The following is a 20,999-nucleotide window of genomic DNA, read 5'->3' on the forward strand; positions in this document are numbered from 1 at the left end:
TTTAGCAAATTATTTTAACGCTATCATGAAAACGGGTTGGTACCCAAGTTCTTGGAATAAATATTTTTTTACTCCCTCTTTACAAGTCAGTAGAATCCGATTTGCCAACTAACTATCGAGGCATGTCCCTCCAAAGTTGCTTGGCGAAAGTATTTAACGGCATTTTAAATAGAAGACTTACTACTTTTATGCATAAAAACAATTAGTCCAAATCGATTTCGAAAAAACAGTAGAACAACTGATACTGTTTTTGCTCTAAAAACCTTACTGACTAAATATGAACAATCCAAAAATTAAGTGTATGCCTGTTTCGTTGATTTTAACAAAGCATTTCATAGTGTATGGAGAGATGGTTTAATGTATAAACTTGCTCAAAATAATGTGGGGAAAAACTTGTTTAATGTAATAAATGACATGTATACTAAAACCCAATCCTCGTTAAAATTTAAAAAGGTAACCCCTGAATATTTTGATATCATTAGGGGTGTTAAACAAGGCGATAGTTTAAGCCCTACGCTGTTTAACATGTACATAAACGACTTGTCAAATATACTAAGTAACAATCCGCTAAAATTGGGAGATATCAATGTCGGTAGCTTATCCTTTGCAGATGATTTACTGATTTTATTAGAATCCCCTGAGGTCTTCAGAAATCTCTAAATGACCTTGAAAAGTATTGCACTAAATGGCAGCTCTCAATTAATACTAATAAAACTAAAGCAATGATTTTTCAATCTAGACGCGGTGTCCAAACAACTAGCAAGAAAGTAAAATAGTTTTTATTTAATAAAAAGGAAATTAAACAAGTTACCGAATATAAATACTTAGGCACAACGCTTTGTAACAACGGTAAATTCACGTTAGCAGTTAAAGAACTTTTTGCAAAAAGTAAAAAAGTTCTGTTTGCAATTAGGCAATATCTAAATGAAATAGCTGATATGCCAATTTGGCTATGGAAGAAGTTATATAGTTACTTAATAAGACCAATATTAGCATACAACTCTGAAATATGGTATGCAGACCACTATTTAAAGATTGTAAATGCAAACAAAAGCGCAGATTTAAACCAAACATCTTTAGACATATTTTCCTTACTTGATAAAACATCAACCTCAAAATCGAGGGCAGAACTGGGTCAGTATACCATGGACTGTTTTGTGAATACTTAAGCATTGTGCTATTTGGCAAGGATTACACAAAATGATATAAATGTACTTGTAAAGGAGTCGTTAAAAGTAAATAAACAACTCCACGGAAATGGGATGTATACATGGTTTACATATGTTTCCCAAATAAAAAAGAATAATAATATTAACTATGACTTTCATCACGACCCATTCTTTGCAAAATAGGAAAATGAAAATGAAACTATTGTTTAACAAGTTGATACATGCTAAATTTGAATCTTACTTTTTTGAAAAATGCATAGTTTGGACGAAAATAGTAAGTTATTTCTATACAGTGAAATTAAAAAAAAGTATGCAGAGGAACACTACCTATCGTTACCCAACTTTGAATATAGAAAATTGATGGCAAAGCTGAGACTAAGCAACCACAATTTAGAAATTGAGGCTGGTAGATCTAAAAAGATTCCTCGACAATCCCGACTATGTAAATTCTGCAATACTGTGAAAGATGAAGTACATTTTATATTTAAATGCAAAATAAATTTAAGTATCAGGACTACGTTTCTCCAAAAAATTAAAATTAACCCATCATTGCCTGATCTACAAAATTTAGTATTATTATTGTCATCTAATGACCCACAGCTTTTGCAGGAAATAAGCCTCTTTATTTAAAAGTCATTTGAACTGAGGAAGGCAGGCTTGCAGAATGCATAAGTATGTAGTTTTTGCTGTCCATTATATAGTATCAATGTTTGTTTGATGTTTGCAGCTCGATCCTTGTAAATTGGATGTAAAAATGCAATAAAGTTGATTGATTGATATTTTGTATCAGAGTATTGTTAAAATAAATAATTACAAAACAGCTAAGCTTAGTTAGCTTTCGTTTTTTTTCTTCTTCTTCTTCTTCTTCTTCTTCTTCTTCTTCTTCTTCTTCTTCTTCTTCTTCTTCTTCCACTAACTGCGACATAACTCATAGGTATGAGTGCAATTGTCGCAAAGTTATTTTAAGATTGTTCAACGAGACATATCAAACAGACTAACCATTGCATAGAAAAAACCGACGTCTTGATTAAGGATTTTTCCAAAGCTTTTGACAAGGTTAGTCATTCACAAAGTGCAAACATCTGGAGCTTGGGCAGAGACAACTAAGGTAACCATATATACACCCTAACTCAAGATGGAAAAGAATCCCCAATCGTACGAGTGGAATACGAGAAAGACTTAGGTGTCCATATAGACAATCAGTTTAAATTCTCAATCAACGCCAACTTAGCTGCATCAAAAGCAAATAGGATGCTGGGCCGCATAATATTCCGGACTTTTACATACATGAGCCCTGTAATGTACCTAAATCTATACAAAACGCTGATTAGACCTCATCTGGAATACTCGACAACAGTTTCATCACCATTTTTGATCCGCGCCAAAATTACAATCGAGAACATCCAAAGAAGAGCAACCAAAAAGATTCCAACTCTTAAAAACGTACCATACGAAGAACTATTCCATGAACAACCGAACCAGGGGGCACTCCAGGAAACTATTCAAAAGGCCATGCAGACTAAACAAATATGGTAATTTCTACAGCAACAGAGTGATAAATCTGTGGAACTCTCTAACAGAGGAGGTAGTAATCTCTCCAACGCTCAACACCTTCAAGTCACACGGAGAACTTCAAGCCATTATTTTTATTAGTTATATATATAGATATAATATCATGCAAGTCTAATCAGTCAAAAGTGAGCAATGTAACAAATTGACTGTTTGGCACTGACCATGCTTTTAAAAACCACAAGTTTTTAACCATCAAATTGTAAAGGAGAGGAATCAACAGTGGGAGCTGAATGAACCTGAAATTGTAAATAGCTAGCAACCAGAAGTCAAATTAATACGCGTGTGTACGACATACATTAGAAGAGAAGAATAGTATACATCACCACAAGCTACTAGCTAAGTTAGCTTACAACGCGGTACAGTCGTTTCGGTACCCGGTAGTTTCGGTAATTTAAAAAGAAGATGTTTCGGTACTTTTTGTAAGTCGTTTCGGTACTTCAACAATTTTGATTATTGTTTCGGTACTTCGTTTATTAGTTAATATATATTTCTCATCTGTTATTTATTTAACGTTTGCTTTCGTAGTTGTTTAAACAATCACGCAGATCAGTCAATCATTGTTTCGTACTTCAAACGGGATCCCGCAACATACGCGATGGTTTTTTTTAACTGAGCAGCTGAGTAGATCGTTAGGAGAAACTCTACGTTGAGGGAATTCACCAACTTGTCATAAAAATGAGGGTTCCACCATCAAATTTATCAAAACACTCATCATGTCTTCGGCTGATACGTGTATTCAGTGTGACGGCGTACGTTGTTCGACCTCGACAGAAAGCCCTACAGAAATACTATACTTAGAAATTATTAATTAAACATGTTATATATATGTCCCGCTATACTTAGAAATTATTGAAATATGAATTAAACATGTTATATATATGTCCCTTTTATATTTAGCTAATTTCTTTTTTAAATACCAATTATACTTTTTATATATATGCCCTGTTATACTTAGAAATTAATAATTAAATATGTTATATATAAGTCCCGCTATACTTAGAAATTATACTCAAATTGGTATGGTTTAAAAACAGATATGAATGTAACACATCAGTGGACACCATAGCAAAGAAAGACTCTTATATCAAATAAACATGGACGGTATCAAAACAAGCAAAGACCACTTCAGAAAATCTATTAAAGAAAGATATTAGAAACATGAGCAAATCAAAATAACAAACTGATACAAACACGTGTATTATAGCACAAGTTTGACTCCACACTTAGAGTTACTTCCCTTGAAGGTATATAGCACGCAAAAAGTGGTGACGTTGACTATATAACTTGGTACCAAAATGAGTTTTCCATAAGTACCGAAACGATTTTCAGAAGTACCGAAACGACTTTCAGAAATACCGAAACGACCGGGTACCTAAACGACCTGATAGAAAACTTCCTGGATAATAGGAAGCAGACTGTCATCGTTGAGGGGGGGAAATTCAAGCATTGTCGATGTTAAGTCTGGTGTCCCCCAAGGCTCGGTTATTGGTCTCTTTCTATTTTATATAAACGACATTCATTTTGGCCTCCACTCCACTGTACGTCTATTTGCAGATGACACCATTGTCTATCTTACTATCAAATCACTATCTGATGCCCAGCTATTACAACAAGATTTAGACAAATTAGCTCTATGGGAGTTAGCATGGGAAATGTCCTTCCATCCTGACAAATGCAACGTACATGTACGTCCTTTCCATCACCACCAACAAAACACCCACAACGTCACAAATACAAGCTGCACGGAAAGGTGAATTACAACACGTAGACAAAGCAAAATATTTAGGTGTCACTATACAGTCAAATCTCAAGTGGGAATGCCATATAAATAACATCTGTGGGAAAGTCAACTCCACCGTAGGCTTTCTCAGACGAGATATAAAGATGAACTCTTCATCTGTCAAGGAGCGGGCATATAAAGCACTTGTCAGACCATCCCTAGAATATACTAAAACAAACATAAACAAAATAGAAATGGTGCAGCGTAGAGCAGCCAGATTAGTCACCAACAAATTTAGAAACACCTCCATTGTTGGTGACATGCTTCAACACCTTAACTGGCAATCACTTGAAGACAGAAGGAGAGCCATGCGACTTACAACACTACAAACAACTACACATGACAAAGTCAATATAAGAAAAGACCAACTCATACCTGCATCCCGCCACACAAGACACGCATACCAGAACTCATATCAAACACTATCATGTAGAACACAGGTACGACAACAATCCTTCCCCCCTCGTACCATTGTAGACTGGAATAACCTCCATTACCTCTTCCGACTGCTTTAAACTGTCCCTAAACAAAAAACACTTCTAACTCCCATACTTTATAAAAATTCCCTTACACTGTCGTGTATCTTCTCTTCTCTTGGCATGGCACCCGATATCACATGACATGATTTTCAAATATATGAAGGTGGTCATTACCATGTAGATGTAGATGTGGACCTTTCGATCAAATCAAAATATCGAGTGGAATATCGTATACATAGATGATGTAACGTTATCAGCAGTGTTTGCCCGAAAGCGCTTCGGTTGAATGTTCTTTTGTCCGCTTACTTGGCATTGATGTGGCCAATGAATGCCAACTGAAAGTAGTTCAATGCTTGAAATAATCATTTTTGGAATACATGTTAATCTCGTGGAGAAATATCATACTGTATACCGTATAAATGGTTTATATTCTAATTAGAAAACCACATTGTATCTTTCTATGCCGATATGTTTTAAATTCAATTTCTGATATTAAATTGGTGTTCCACAGGGTTCCCTCCTTGCCCCTTCTATTTTTAAACGATATCAATGATGTTGCTGACGTTCTGTGTCAGCTTTACGTCTTTTTGCAAATACTGCTTTTCTTATGTAGCGGGAGATGGAAATATACACGGCCGAACCGAGCTGCGTACCCGGAACACTCCGAACACTAGACGAACGCTCTACCAATTAAGCTACCTGGTCGGCGACGATCGACCCACTCCAGTTCCGGTTGAATTAGGAGTACACCTTCTTGTGATAAGATAGAATCTTAATTGTAAGTAGGCTAAGAAAATGGTTGGTAAACTTCATTCCAAGCGAAATGGAAATGGTATTTTTGGCGTTGATATACAGCGCCAATTTTACCTGTATTGGAAGGAAAAGGCCCAACGTGACGCTCCCCTATTCTGATAGAAGTAGAAACTGTATACTTAACATGAAGAGAAACAACTTAAATTTTCGTCAAAACACCCCATTTACAGCGACGAATAGAAATGATTTAAAACAGAAGAGAATGTCTACTACAAATTCGTCATTTTTCTTTTTCGGTTAGACTTTACCTCCAGATTTTATTTTTGTTTAAAGTAAAATTAATTGTTTTATTTCTTAAGAGTTAAATCAGTTACAACCTTTTGTGATAAGCCCATTGTGACAGTGACAGGAATGAATGCAGGGACAACTGATCTTCTTATCCGTTTGGTTACAACAGTATGGCGTTCGCACGCAATAATTATTGGGCTGGGTAGTACCACGGAATTAGATTAGAAATCCCTGTTATCTAAGTCCGTGGTAGTTCATACCGTCACAGAAATTAAAAAGAGACAAAAAATCAAGAACAGTCTGTGAAAACATAAATTTCACATGTTTTGACCCGTTTTAAAAGAAAGGTTCGGTTCAATTTTCATCTGCTAAATTATTATACAAGTCTCCAGCAAAATCAATGGGTGTCGCTCTCTATGTGTCATATTTTTAAGGGTATCGAGAATAGAGCCCTTGGATTTCAAAGCTGATTAGCTGTCTTAAAAAGGAAATATTCATATAAAATAATGACCATTTCATCATATCGTCTGGGTTTTCACTCGGTGCTATAAATAAGAATTGATTATTTATTGTGACTTTTTAAACACCGCCACAGGTAGGGTACGTCCCGCATGAATGACAGCAATAATCTTTAGTAGGTTAAAATCAATAAGAACCTAGCTATACACAGCTACCCGTATACTTCAATACACGGAGTTCACGAGTGGAGGATGGTTTTGAATCGACTGACTGAACACAATAACTAAATCTTGTTTATTTACTGCTGTCATGGTTACAAGGTGTAAGGTGATATGATTACATCGTGAAGATACAGTACCGACCTGTTACCTAGGAAGCTGGTACGACATCTTTTAAGAAAAGGTTGGTACCGGTGTTTTATAAAATGTCTGTCACTACATACACAGTATAGGCCTATATACATTGTACGTGCAGGTACAGATACAGAAGCTTTATTTTACGTCGAATATTATAAACATACAACATAAGCTACGAAGAGCTTGTGTTTCGACAAACACATGTACATCGTGACATTTCGATTTATGTCATGTCATAGGCTATCTATAGCACCAATTTCGTCCGCTAGAACTGATCATAATCAAGCACAAGGTCCCATGATTCACTCTAATGTAGACATTTTTGCGTTAAGAATTCAACTATCGCGGATCGGTATCAGAATATATAACTTATACACCTAGGTGAGGAATGGTCGGGCTAGCTGCGATAACGTAGCTTCTGACGACGAGACGATTTATAAAGTTGACCAGGAGCTAGGTCGGGTATTAGTACTAGTGTCGGCCGGCCAGAAAGGAATAAAACGTACAATACGGTTACCAATTCATTTCACAAAAGAGTAGCCTAGTTTAAGTAGTTGCTCGTTAACGGTTAGTTGGACGGTCACACATCTAGACTAGGTCCTGATGAAACACCCATTCTTTGATCGTAATACTTTTGAATGGACGTACGTCGACGTAGTAAGTATAAATAAAGCACACAACTGACACATAAGTTATATCGTTTAAAATTTAATATACTGTACTAAGCATTTTTTCTAACTAATTGTTGAATTTGAGGAAAACATATTGACCTATTATGCATTTTTTACAAAATGAATATATAACATTTGTTTTTCAAATTAACATATGTATGTATAGTTACTTAATGTTTTACCCCTGCTACATAAGAGACCATTGATTGAATGATGAGTTTTGATGAATATGTTTCTTAATGTTATGGATTTTAGATCTGTTGAAGCAAAACTCTATTAAACTTTTGAAACATAGATTGAAATGTATACATGTACATCCTATTTGTCCTCTTTAACCTTGTAGCCAATGAAAAAGAAATGATTGTAAGCTTATCACTATAAGCATTTTATCACATAATGTACTGTGTTATCCAGTGAACATACCCATGTCATAGTTTTTTGCATATTAGCCCATGTAATATGACCTATCAGCCCTGTGATTGGTTGTAAGTTTCAATTGTTTCAACTGTGACGTCACGCCTAGGACAAGTACATGACGTCACAGACTTACGCACTGGAGTCAAAATGGCGTCTTTTTACATTTTAAGGTTGCATGAAAATTGTCGTTTTACACAAATTAATGTCACAAATCTTGATTATGTGATAAAAAGGATCTAATACTCGTTTTCAAGTCATATGAAATTTATGAAACTTGTCACAAATTTTTCATTTTAGCTCGCCAGAGGCTCGCTAAATTGAAAAATTCTAAGACTCGTTTCATAAATCTCATTTGGAATAGAAGACACTCATGTAAGATCCAATATGTAAGGGTGTAGAATAACGTCTCCCCACTCCACCTCTGTCTCTGGTATCAGGAATTGACAACCAAAACTGAATTGGACCCAATGCAAATTTGGATTTCTCAGTATCCCTTGCCCTTTTCCACCCCACAGACTGCAGCCCTGGTAATTATGTTCCCGCCATTCACAACTTCAGTGCCATTGTCAATGACTGATTACCCTCATTTTTGGTGATTGATTAGCAGAAATATCAAACTTGCATGAAGTTATTACCAGTTACCAGTTGTTAAAAATTGTATTACATGTCATTAAGCATTGTATTTCATGTCATTAAGCACTGTATTGCATGTCATTAAACAATGTATAACATGTCATTAAACATTCATGTCATTAAACATTGTATTACATGTCATTAAACATTGTATTACATGTCATTAAACATTGTATTACATGTCATTAATCATTGTATAACATGTCATTAAACATTGTATTACATGTCATTAAACATTGTATTACATGTCATTTAACATTGTATAACATGATTATTGTATTCCATTGTATTACATGTTGTTAAACATTTTATTACACGATTACATGTTGTTAACCATTAAATTACTTGATAGCATGTGTAATTATTGTTCAGCAACAAAATGTTGCAATGGAGGTTTTTATGAACAGTAATTTTTCAAAACTGTCTTGTAAACTCTTTCTTAATACAGTGTTGTCAAAATGAGAAATCTGTTTGTTTTTCAATTTTGCAAAGTAAGCAGAATTAATTGATGAATATTGATTAATTTTCAAGCAACAAATTGAAAGCCATGTACAAATGTAGTGAGGCCTCCCTCTCCTATTTACCCGTCACCCCTCTGTGGTGCCCCAAAACAATCAATTACTTTCAACAAATCAATAACAGATGATGGGTATTTTTAGCCAAATAGAGGTCTCCAGGAGGTGCTTGTGATTTCGTATATAATAAAGATAATCTATCTTTAATCAAATTTTATCAACTGTTTTTAAAATTAAAGACTAAAGATGTTGATATCTATCTTAACAGATACAATGTATAGCCACACATATATCGGGCTGACTACATTTTTTATCAAACTACGTGTAAATAATTTATACCTATGTGTTATAAATTGTGTTTATCTGTTTCTAGGTATTACCATGTTCTCCCGCCTACATGCTCAGGAGTCGGATGGAACCAAACAGATATCAACCTGGTCAGTTAAACATTTTCTTTGTCTTCTGAAAATATTTGATCTCAGGATGTTTGCCATTACCACACATTTAAGTGATCAAGATGAACATGTTTGTGTGTCAAATTGATATTTTAATGTACATAGAATACCATTAGTACCCTTTATTGAAAATCACGGAGGCTAGATCTTTAAAATCCTTTTTTTGTGTGGGAGCAGGTGGGAGGGTTGAGGGAGCTTTATTAAGTTTGTGTGATATGGTCCATTCTTTATGTTTGGGTTCAGTGGTTTTGTTTTAGATTTCGACCTAATTGACCATAAGTTGGGAGAAAAGGTGAAATAGGGCATGCTGCTGTCAATCACTGAACAAGTGTGTGTTTAATGACACACAATGAACGTGACTGTTGAACATACAAAGGACAAATAATTGGTCCCAACTCAATATCAAAACACCAACGCATCAAACAAGTCTATCCTTGTTTTTTAGATACTGAACATTTGGAATTTCCATGTACGTACATAGTGAATATGAAGTTGTTCTTAAAGGGGAAATACATGTAGATCTTCAGTGATTTAAACTTTTTGATGGATTTTTTTGGATAATATACCTGTATTAGAAAACTGGTCTTCATACAGATCGAAACGTGCTGTTATCCAGATAGCTGGTATTATATACAGAGGCTCATAAATACAGGTTCATTTTTTCTTTCATACTCCAATGATTAATCATGGAGGTCCCAACAGTACGCATGATTAATTTTGAATGATTTTTTTCTCTTCATATCAAGCAAGTTGTAAGGCTTAACCCTTTCACCCCTAGGTAACTTTAGAAGACTCTACCATGCATTGATATGGATGAGTCCATTATTGTCTACAGTGGTGAAAGGGTTAATTGTCAAAACAAAGTTCTAGCCTGTTACTGTATAGTGATGCATTATGATGTCACAATCAAAGTGTGTCTTTAATGCAATGTTTGTTTATTGATAGAATGATAACAAATATTTGACCTATGATAGTTCAGTATTTGGCATGAAAACTATGAGAAAGAAAAATGAAAATAAGCAAAATTGAAACTGACATAATTGACGAAAAAATGAAATTGTTTGGGACTACTAAACATATTTCATATGTTTGGTATATACACTGTATTACCATGTGGAGTCATGTGATACCATTGGATACCATGTGGAGTCATGTGATACCATTGGATACCATGTGGAGTCATGTGATACCATTGGATACCATATGGAGTCATGTGATACCATGTGATACCATATGGAGTCATGTGACACCATTGGATACCATATGGAGTCATGTGATACCATTGGATACCATATGGAGTCATGTGATACCATTTGGTACCATGTGATGTCATGTGNAGTCATGTGATACCATTGGATACCATGTGGAGTCATGTGATACCATTGGATACCATATGGAGTCATGTGATACCATTGGATACCATATGGAGTCATGTGATACCATTGGATACCATATGGAGTCATGTGATATCATTGGATACCATGTGATGTCATGTGATATCATTGGATACTATGTGATGTCATGTAATACCTTGATGTCATGTGATACCATTTGGTACCATGTGATGTGATGTCATATCATTGGATACCATTTTGAAGTCATGTGATACCAGGATGTCTTTTGATACTTTTGGATATCATGTGAAGTGATGTGATATCCTGTAATATATATGATATCATATCATACATGTACCATGTAAAACTATATGACTCTTTCATGCCCAGGGGCAGTTACCCTAATCTATCCTACACCCTTGGGCATGAAAGAGTATTTTTCTCTCATTCCAACCAACAGAAGAAGCCCAGAAACCATGAGTATTTGTTTGGACTGGCCATCATTTTGAAAATATCAATGTTTCCCCTGAGCTTTTTAGACAAAACGAATCAGCCAGCCAGATTAAGCATATCCCATATTTGCAAACATGTTTGCGCATAAAATATAATCACATCTTTCTAACATGAACGGTAAATATATAGTAAAAGGTTTTAATTTCATCACGTCGCCTTTTCCACATTGCGGCATCGGAGAGTTCCAAATTCGTGACGTCACGTCATTGTTGAGCCATTGTCACGTCACGTGAAAAGGGGTGTAAGATAGAAATTTCCTACACCCCTTTCTTACCCTGGACATCTCTATCTTATACACAGGGAAGTGAGAGAATACATGATACTGTGTGATACTGCAGGATACTGTATTAAGTCATGTGATACTTTTAAGTTATTTTCAATCTCTAAAGAGTCCATAATGAGTAAAATTGGATTTGTTTTCATAACATTTTAAACATTTCCTTTGCTGATGGTTATTCAAATGTCATATAGACTCTGAATTGCTGTTGAAGGATCAGAGACCTAGGTAAACCAATTGATTTTGTCATTGATTTGTTTATATTTATGTTATAATTATGTGTGTAAACAATATCGTTGATATACTGTTTCAGACAAGGTAAGAAAACCTGTTGGTACATGTGTGTATCCTGGCACACTTTTAAACCTTCCCAATACTATAATTATTGTATAAAATGATAAAGTCAGTTACCCTAACCAGCCTTGTCATCAAACTCCACACTGTCTCTAAAGTGTAGGTGTCTGTGACCTGTGGCTGATGTGATTGATCTTTATTAATGAAGGTTATTCCAGGGGTTACGTGCACTTTAGCTCTACCACCCCTAGAATATGTCATAGCAAAATCCAAGAGATAGAAGACTAGTTTGATCTTTTGATGTACATCAAAAAGATTATGTTTGTTGCTTGCCTAACATAAATTGACTGCCTTTGAAGTCGGCTGTTGCTTCTCTTTAATCTTCAAAGGACAGGTATCAGCCTAGCAATTGGTCAGGTTTATTTACCTGAGACAAATCAAATAGGTAGCCACATGCCTGCAATTTTGCTATGACATAGTACAGTTAGTTCTCAGGCCCAGTCACAGTACAGTTAGTTCTCAGGCCTAGTCATACCGCAGTTAGTTGTCAGGCCTAGTCATACCACAGTTAGTTCTCAGGCCTAGTCACAGTACAGTTAGTTCTCAGGCCTAGTCATTCCACAGTTAGTTCTCAGGCCTAGTCATACCACAGTTAGTTCTGAGGCCTAGTCATACCACAGTTAGTTCTGAGGCCTAGTCATACCACAGTTAGTTCTCAGGCCTAGTCACAGTACAGTTAGTTCTCAGGCCCAGTGCAGTTAGTTCTCAGGCCCAGTCACAGTACAGTTAGTTCTCAGGCCTTGTCATACCACAGTTAGTTCTCAGGCCTAGTCATACCACAGTTAGTTCTCAGCCCCAGTCATAGCACAGTTAGTTCTCAGGCCCAGTCACAGTACAGTTAGTTCTCTGGCCCAATCATAGCACAGTTAATTCTCAGGCCCAGTCACACTACAGTTAGTTCTCAGGCCCAGTCACAGTACAGTTAGTTCTCGGGCCCAGTCACAGTACAGTTATTTCTCAGGCCCAGTCACACTACAGTTATTTCTCAGGCCCAGTCACACTACAGTTAGTTTTCAGGCCCAGTCATAGCACAGTTATTTTGCAGGCCCAGTCACACTACAGTAAGTATTCAGACCCAGTCAAACTACAGTTATTTCTTAGGCCCAGTCACAGTGCAGTTAGCTCTCAGGCCCAGTCACACTACAGTTGATTCTCAGGCCCCAGAGACAAACTTCAGTTTTTCTCAGGTCAAGTAATACTACAGTTCGTTGCCAGGCCCAGTCACACTACAGTTATTTCTCAGGCCCAGTCACACTGCAGTTAGTTCTCAGGCCCAGTTACACTACAGTTAGTTCTCAGGCCCAGTCACCCTTCAGTTTTTTCTCAGGTCTAGTAATACTACAGTTCGTTGCCAGGCCCAGTCACACTTCAGTTTTTTGTCAGAACCAGTCACACTACAGTTTTTTTCTTAGGCCAAGTCACACTACAATTAGTTCTCAGACCCAGTCACAGTTCAGTTAGGTCTCAGGCCCAGTCACACTTCAGTTAGTTGTCAGGCCCAGTCACCCTACAGTTTTTTCTCAGGCCTAGTCACACTTCAGTTTTTTCTCAGAACCAGTCACACTACAGTTTTTTTCTTAGGCCAAGTCACACTACAGTTAGTTCTCAGACCCAGTCACAGTACAGTTAGTTGTCAGGCCCAGTCACACTTCAGTTATTTCTCAGGGTCAGTCACAGTACAGATATTTCTCAGGCTCAGTTACACTACAGTTAGTTCTCAGTCCCAGTCACACTACAGTTAGTTATCAGGCCCAGTCACACTACAGTTAGTTCTCAGTCCCAGTCACACTACAGTTAGTTGTCAGGCCCAGTCACACTTCAGTTATTTCTCAGGGCCAGTCACAGTACAGATATTTCTCAGGCTCAGTCACACTTCAGTTTTTTCTCAGAACCAGTCACACTACAGTTTTTTCTCAGGCCCAGTCACACTGCAGTTAGTTCTCAGGCCCAGTTACACTACAGTTAGTTCTCAGGCCCAGTCACAGTACAGTTAGTAGTTGATCAGGTTGAGCTAAAAACTGATCAATTGCTAGGTTAATATGTGTCCATTCAAAGCTTGTCAATTTAACCATTCCATCGCCAATCAAACTATTCTACGAGTATCATCCACAATGTGGCCCTTTCATGAGACATTTCTTGCTTTATATTTTATCTCATTCAGTGTCAATAAATACCAAAAAGTAGTCTTCTATAGAAAACTGTGTCTTGTATGTTGATAATAAAAATATAAGTTCTCTGTTGACACATATGAGTTATCTTATAAAGTATATAAGATAATTCTTTATCAAATTTACTATCTACAATAGATAAGAGATGTCTTGTAAAGTTTGAGATATAGGATCTCTGAATTTTATAAGATGTGTTTATCTTGTTTTGTTTATAACTATTAAGGTGGCCAGAAGAGAGAACCAATTTTCTTCAGTACATTTAGTACATCTTGGATTCTTATGTGATAAATAATTAGCTTAGAATTTATATTTTGCATTCACATTTCAGATGAGACATTTTTGGTTTCAGATGTTCAAGAGAGTGGAGATTTGAAAACAGCTCTAAGGCACAATGGCAGCTCGTAGGATCAGAGTAGCGACACCAGATGGAGGTCCCAGTATGGCGGTAGTCCAGGGAACTGGTGAGGAGGAGGAGGACACTGTCAGTGTTTTCTGAGTGATGACTTGTGTAAACCCCTCTAGATATTGAAATTCTGTCTTTATGATAAAACCAACGCCACCTTTTTAGCCGACCATCATCTGATGGTGGGCTATTCAAATCACCCTGCGTCCGTGGTCCTTGGTCCGTCCGTCGTCCGTCGTCCGTCCTTAAACAATTCTTGTTATCGCTATTGCTCCAGAAGTACTAGAAGGATCTTTCTCAAATTTTATATGCAGGTTCCCCTTGGTCCTGAGCTGTGCAGGGCAATTTTTTGAGACTGAACGGATAACCAAAATGGCCGACAGGCAGCCATCTTGGATTTTGATAGTGAAAGTTTGTTATCGCTATTTCTCAAGAAGTACTAGAGGGACCTTCCCCAATTTTGATATGAAGGTTCCCCTTGGTTCTTAGCTGTGCAGGGCAACTTTTGAGCCTGATCGGATAAACAACATGGCCGACAGGCAACCATCTTGGATTTTGATAGTGAAAGTTTGTTATTGCTATTTCTCAAAAAGCACAAGAGGGATCTTTCTCAAATTTGATATGCAGGTTCCCCTTGGTCCTTAGCTGTGCAGGGCAATTTTTGAGACTGATCGGATCAACAACATGGCCGACAGGCAGCCATCTTGGATTTTGATATAGAAAGTTTGTTATCGCTATTTCTCGGGAAGTACGGGAGGGATCTTTCTCAAATTTTAAATGTAGGTTCCCCTTGATCCCTCGTTGTGCATGTTATATTTTGAGACTGATCATAAAAACAAAATGGATTAAAAGAAGAACTAAACAGATCTTTCTCATATTGCAATGATAGATTCTATTTCTTTCACATTAAGTACTGTACTAGTAAATATGTGAAATAACAAACTCACTTTGAAGGTTGGCTTTCATACACATCAGTATTAAGTTTAGATCAAAAGTTACCTCAAGGTGCATTTACTGTTAATATGACTCGATCAAACAGATTAGAGGAAAAAATGAGAAAAGATCGAACTGACAAAGAACTAATGAAGATGGTACAAAGGTGGGCGCCAAGATCCCTCTAGGATCTCTTGTTTGAAAAAACTAGAGAAAACACCATGAGCTGTACAACTTTTGGTGACCATCAGATATAGTTTACACAGTTTTACACTTGCAATGCAGTTATTTTATAAACATGAGTAACTTTATAAACAAATAAACTACGGTCATGTCAGAAATGTCCAAGGCAGGGGCCCTAATCTGTGATCTAGAGGTAAGAAAAATGGTTAATCAAATAAAAAATGGTATTCAATGATGTATTAATGGTCCAGTGAGGTGTGGACCATATTTTGTACTGTTTAATGTCCATTGATTTAAGAAATGATATTTCAATGGTGATATTGCCATTTAAATGCTATGAATTAAATGGTGTTTCAATAGATTTTGTGGAAAAAATGGTTCTTTAAAAGCATTATGCTTCTTTTTCCTAAGGAGAGTCTGTCATAGCTCGAATACCAGTGGCAGATGAACTTCTGGACACCAACAGTGGGCCTGAGAGTCGATTCCAGCAACTTCCTGGATCAAAAACAGGAGGCGGCCTAAGGTACAGGTCATTGAACCCTGTTAGAACCAGTCTCGCAGGTAAGATCAGTGCGCTCACCATTATGTTGAAGTGGATATTCAAATGTTTTAATGATTATTTGCTGTAACTTGTAAAATGTTTTACTTAATAATAGCTCACCAGTGGACTGGTCGTCTCCATTCTATAAAACTAATTAAAAGTATTCAGGCATTTTTTTAAAAGTAAAAGAAGTTGACTTTATTCTGAGGAGAAATTATTGCTTCAAATTAGAACATATTTTCAAAAGAAGGAATTACATTTTAATTATCATACTATGTTTCATCATATTTCAGACAACTGACAAACATAATTGAAGATATATACTAAAAAAGATACTTATTTGAAATTTTTATAATGTCCAATTCTTATTTGATTGATTTTTTTTTCAATTGATTGTCTTATTTTATAAACAACCAAGATTTCGATTATTTCAGGAATGGACTATGTAATAAATTGGTCTATTGATGTTAAGACAAAAAACGCTATGTGAAGACCGAGTGCACTTTTGTTTTCAGTTTATCGACAGACCAATTATTATCTAGTCCAATCCTCATGATTTGATTTTAAAACAAAAACTTTTCTTTTGGAAAAAAATGTGTCATTTTATTTACAACAACAAAAGCATTTTTCTTTTATGAATGGTGCAATGATTTTTTTGTTGATCAATCAAATGTCATGTTTTAAATGAGGCACTAGTTGAGCTGGAGCTTACGGCTACTCATTTATTCTGTCTAAGTGACGCTAATAAGACTAGGTATTGTCTAGAACTTCGCTTAACTAAGTTGTCTGGAATTTATCAATTTCATCTGTTCTAAAGTCAAGTAAAATGCTTGGATTTCCAACGTCAATAGACATGGTTGCAGAGGAACATTTAATTAAGTTTGACAGATTTACTTTACAGTACTTTGTGTAAAACATCATCAAAATGTGTTTTTTTGTTTTGGTCTATCATTTGATAGTCTGTAATCACCAACCAATTAGAAAGCGAGTTACAAACAATATATAAGATGGTATAGGGGCATGCAAATTATTTTTAATCTACATTTTTCTGTTGTTTGACGTCAATTTAATTTTAATTGCAGGATTCACTCCTGTAGAGATTGATTTATCCAAGTTGTTCCATGAGAGCGGTGTTGAAGACTACTTTGATATATCACTTGCATTGGTATGTACCTTGTTTCCTTGAAAGTGTAATTTTTGGCATTTTTTAGCGTATTATTAAATCCTAGTTTTAAAAACACAAAATATCCAGTCGATATAATCAAGTCAAGTCTCTGTCATTATGTCTTTCTATATTATTTTTCTTCTCGAACGTAATGTAGGCATGCTTAATTGACATACATAAATCAAGAAGGTACATTAATTTTTTTTCCAGCCTGCATTAACGAAAGGGAGTGAATCGGGTAACAACATCAGTAAATTGAGTTTGTCTGGTGTGGAACAGCTGACCGACATGTTTTTTCTGGTTCTCAAGTGTCAGGAAGTAAATCTGCCATTCCTGGAAGACTTTACACTCTGCGGTCAGTACATGACATTAAACTCATACTCTATATACTCTTATCCTTAATTCTAACCCTGAACTCTGACATCAAAGCTGTGACATTCAAGTGTGATATCATATGCTCTACTGTATAATTTTAGCATATCTAATTTGGATTGTTGTCCTGTTTCATAAGTACTGTGATCCTTGTTAAATTTTATATATGTTTTGTCGCAAGAATAGCACTACAGTGCTAATGTTATTATGTTACATGTATATGCGACGTTAAATAAAGCTTCTTGAATCTTGAATCTTGACCCCCTAAAGTCACTGCAAGGTTGTGGGTATACATTAAATGGGTAGGGGTGGGGGAGAACAAACTACAGGACATGTCCTTATGGTTGTGAGAGAAATTACCTATAAATGTGAGGCCCCTTGCATTGGATTATCATATAATTACGGGTACATACAGGCCAAAACTTTAAAAAGTTTCATCTGGAGAAAAATCTTGTTGCAAAATATTTAAAAAAGTTAATTTGAGCAAAATGCCTCTTGTAGGGAATTCTGGTGATAAGGGTAAATTCAAATGTCTCCTTTGATGAACGGGAGACTTTTGGAGTATTACACAATGTAGGTACATGTATGTCATTCTATAAGGATATTGGTAGGAAAAGTTAAATCTGCTGCCTTCATGGTGATATTTTAAAACTTAAGTTTTCTTTCTGTGTCATTGATCGCTGACATGGATGAGAGTTGTTCATTTCACCCCTGAATACCTTCGCGTCTAATTACCAATTTATACACCTTATCAACATTTTAGTAAGTGATGGGGTTGCAATTTATTTTTTAATTTTTCTGATTTTCTTTGAAGTTCTTTTTTTTTTTTATATATCCATTTATGAATATTAATTTTAAAAAGTGCTTATACCTTCTTGGATAGAAACTATGAAATTTCCAGGTAGATGTTTCATCATTATTTAATTTTGACTTTTTTCAAACAAGTTCTTTCCTTTTTGCTTTTTTTTTTATCAATTTTGTCCAACGTACTGCTACCGGTTACTTTCCCTCCCTTGCTTATAGCTTCTTGGCCAATATTTATAAAGACTTGGAACATTTGGTCTGTACCTAAGGTCGGAGCCTACAAAATTTCTCTGTATCTCAGTCCCTTTTAGAAGCAGTTTAAATATCCCTTTATCGGGGATATTGTGTGGCTTACGGTTTTGATTAAAAAGGTTAAATAAAAAAAGATTTTTTTGAATTGTTTGATTTTCTGATGGAAGTTTACAACAATTAATGTATAAATTTCAATAAGAAAAATTCACATTAACATGTTTTATTTGTTGAGTGACTTGATATTGATATGTAATGAGTGCTTCTCGGGGTCATTTGGTTTGATTTTCAAGATATTCAGGAGTTTTTTTTTAGAGGTATGTACGCATTGTCTTATTCCTGGACAATTTTGGCCAGCTTTAGTTTCATGAAATTGTATTTTGTGCGTGTGACATGACATTTCACTGTTGTAGCACCAGAATTCTGATTTATAAGTTTTTTAATATATCACAAGCGTACACAAATCATAAGATATCATAACAAAGTATTGTCATATACTGCTGACTATCTTTTAATCAGAAAAAAACCCAAGAATTGTATTTCAAGCAGAAATATATTTTGAATGACAATTTCTATTTTGTTATTAAGGAAAATTCTTTATTTTGCACTTTTATTCTTATATACCTAATCTAGTTTCTCGACTGACAAAGGTCTATCGTAAATATTTCATGAAACAAGTCATGTGACTTTATTACAGGTGCTCCCCATATCACAGACCAGGGTATCCAATGGCTGTCAGAAATACCAGGAATTAAAATCAAAAACGTATGTATAGGTACACTGTACCAACTTGATCATTAAGTATTAACATCAGCTGAATAATATAAAATTGCTTTGTTACATATTGGATGTGGTGACAGGTCTCGTTTTCCTGTGCCATACAGCATTGATGTCATTCACTGCTCTATCGATTGAACTAAAAGTAAATTTTAGCAAGTGGTTACAAAAGGGAGACAAGTCAAGATGCTAAAGTAAATTTGCTATTTATAGAGAAAGGTGGCATGGCATGAGTTTATTAACCTCAGATAAACTTTGTGTCATCACTCAAGGTCAAGGTCACTGAGGCTTTTTGTTATGTTGTTGATATGGGTATTTTTTCATTTAGAATAGATAAAGGGTGGAACATTAGTATGAGTAATAGAAACTTTTTTATGTTTGCAGGTTTCCTTGGAAGGATGCCCAAAGCTAACAGATCGGTCCTTACACATTCTCCTCAGAATGAAACCGGAATCCATTCACATGAAAGCAGTGTCTAATATAGCTTGTCTGAGTCCAGGTAAGTCCATACGATTGTCATGATTCATTCCATTCCAAATATTTGGGACCAAAAGTGAAGTTTGAAATTGGTGTCATGCATTTTCCTTTTTTTTGGAGCCTTCATCAGGAGCAACTTTTGTTGGACCTAAAATAAGATCTATAATCATGAAACATCAGGCTAGGTGAGTTAATGGTATGCTTTATAGTCCCTTGTCAGACAGTTGATCATGATGTCAGTCATTACTTTTTAACATTTAAAGCATCCTAACAAACAAATGATCAAATTCACTTACAACTGAAATAGGACCCTTAAGGCATGAAAGGCTCTTCAGCAACCTCAATTGCTCCAAGCTTGTGGATTTCTCACCGCCACCAGTTGTCACAATCATGACATCTGGAAAGCGACCACTTGACTGGGGGCTAGACTGGTGGGGAGGGGCTAGACTGGTGGGGAGGGGCTAGACTGGGGGGGAGGGGACACAATTAGAATGGGCTATTCAGGCTACTCGAATGTTTTTTTGCTGCAATCTTCCAGTAAATAGATATTTTTGCTGCAAGTTTGCAGCAAATTACTTCTGGCAACCATTTTTGGCAAACTGATATTTTAGTTATGACAATTTTGTAGTACTTTAATTTCTATACGACTACAAAGGGGATGCCCTATTGTTTACCTTTGTTTGAAACAATGTTAATTTGATGCTGTATGTTTATAACATTTGCCATCCGTATGTAGATTTAAGCTAGTATCAATGAGATATTACCGTTAATTACAGGTGTGAGCAAAGAAGATGTCACATTCAGTGGCTGCCAGTTAATATCCCCTCCTGATGCCATGTTACAAGCGGACCCGTGTCCTGTTGGAAAAGGTAATATTTTAGTGTTAATACTTACATCAGACC

At 35.9% G+C, this 20,999-nt stretch overlaps 1 protein-coding gene across 1 annotated transcript in view; it reads left to right on the forward strand.

The window, feature by feature from the left end:
* The first annotated feature begins 9,463 nt into the window (after positions 1-9,463).
* Positions 9,464-20,999, forward strand: part of LOC110454969 — an 89,143-nt gene continuing 77,607 nt past the window's right edge. Inside the window, exons 1-8 of the mRNA XM_021504816.1 lie at positions 9,464-9,529; positions 14,543-14,654; positions 16,124-16,273; positions 17,336-17,418; positions 17,629-17,773; positions 19,541-19,608; positions 20,005-20,119; positions 20,874-20,966. Coding sequence (XP_021360491.1) covers positions 14,585-14,654; positions 16,124-16,273; positions 17,336-17,418; positions 17,629-17,773; positions 19,541-19,608; positions 20,005-20,119; positions 20,874-20,966 — 724 coding nt within the window. The 5' untranslated portion in view covers positions 9,464-9,529; positions 14,543-14,584. The remainder of the gene's footprint in view (positions 9,530-14,542; positions 14,655-16,123; positions 16,274-17,335; positions 17,419-17,628; positions 17,774-19,540; positions 19,609-20,004; positions 20,120-20,873; positions 20,967-20,999) is intronic.

The sequence above is a fragment of the Mizuhopecten yessoensis genome, unplaced genomic scaffold, assembly GCF_002113885.1.
Source record: "Mizuhopecten yessoensis strain PY_sf001 unplaced genomic scaffold, ASM211388v2 scaffold8123, whole genome shotgun sequence".
NCBI classification, from domain to species: Eukaryota; Metazoa; Mollusca; class Bivalvia; order Pectinida; family Pectinidae; genus Mizuhopecten; species Mizuhopecten yessoensis.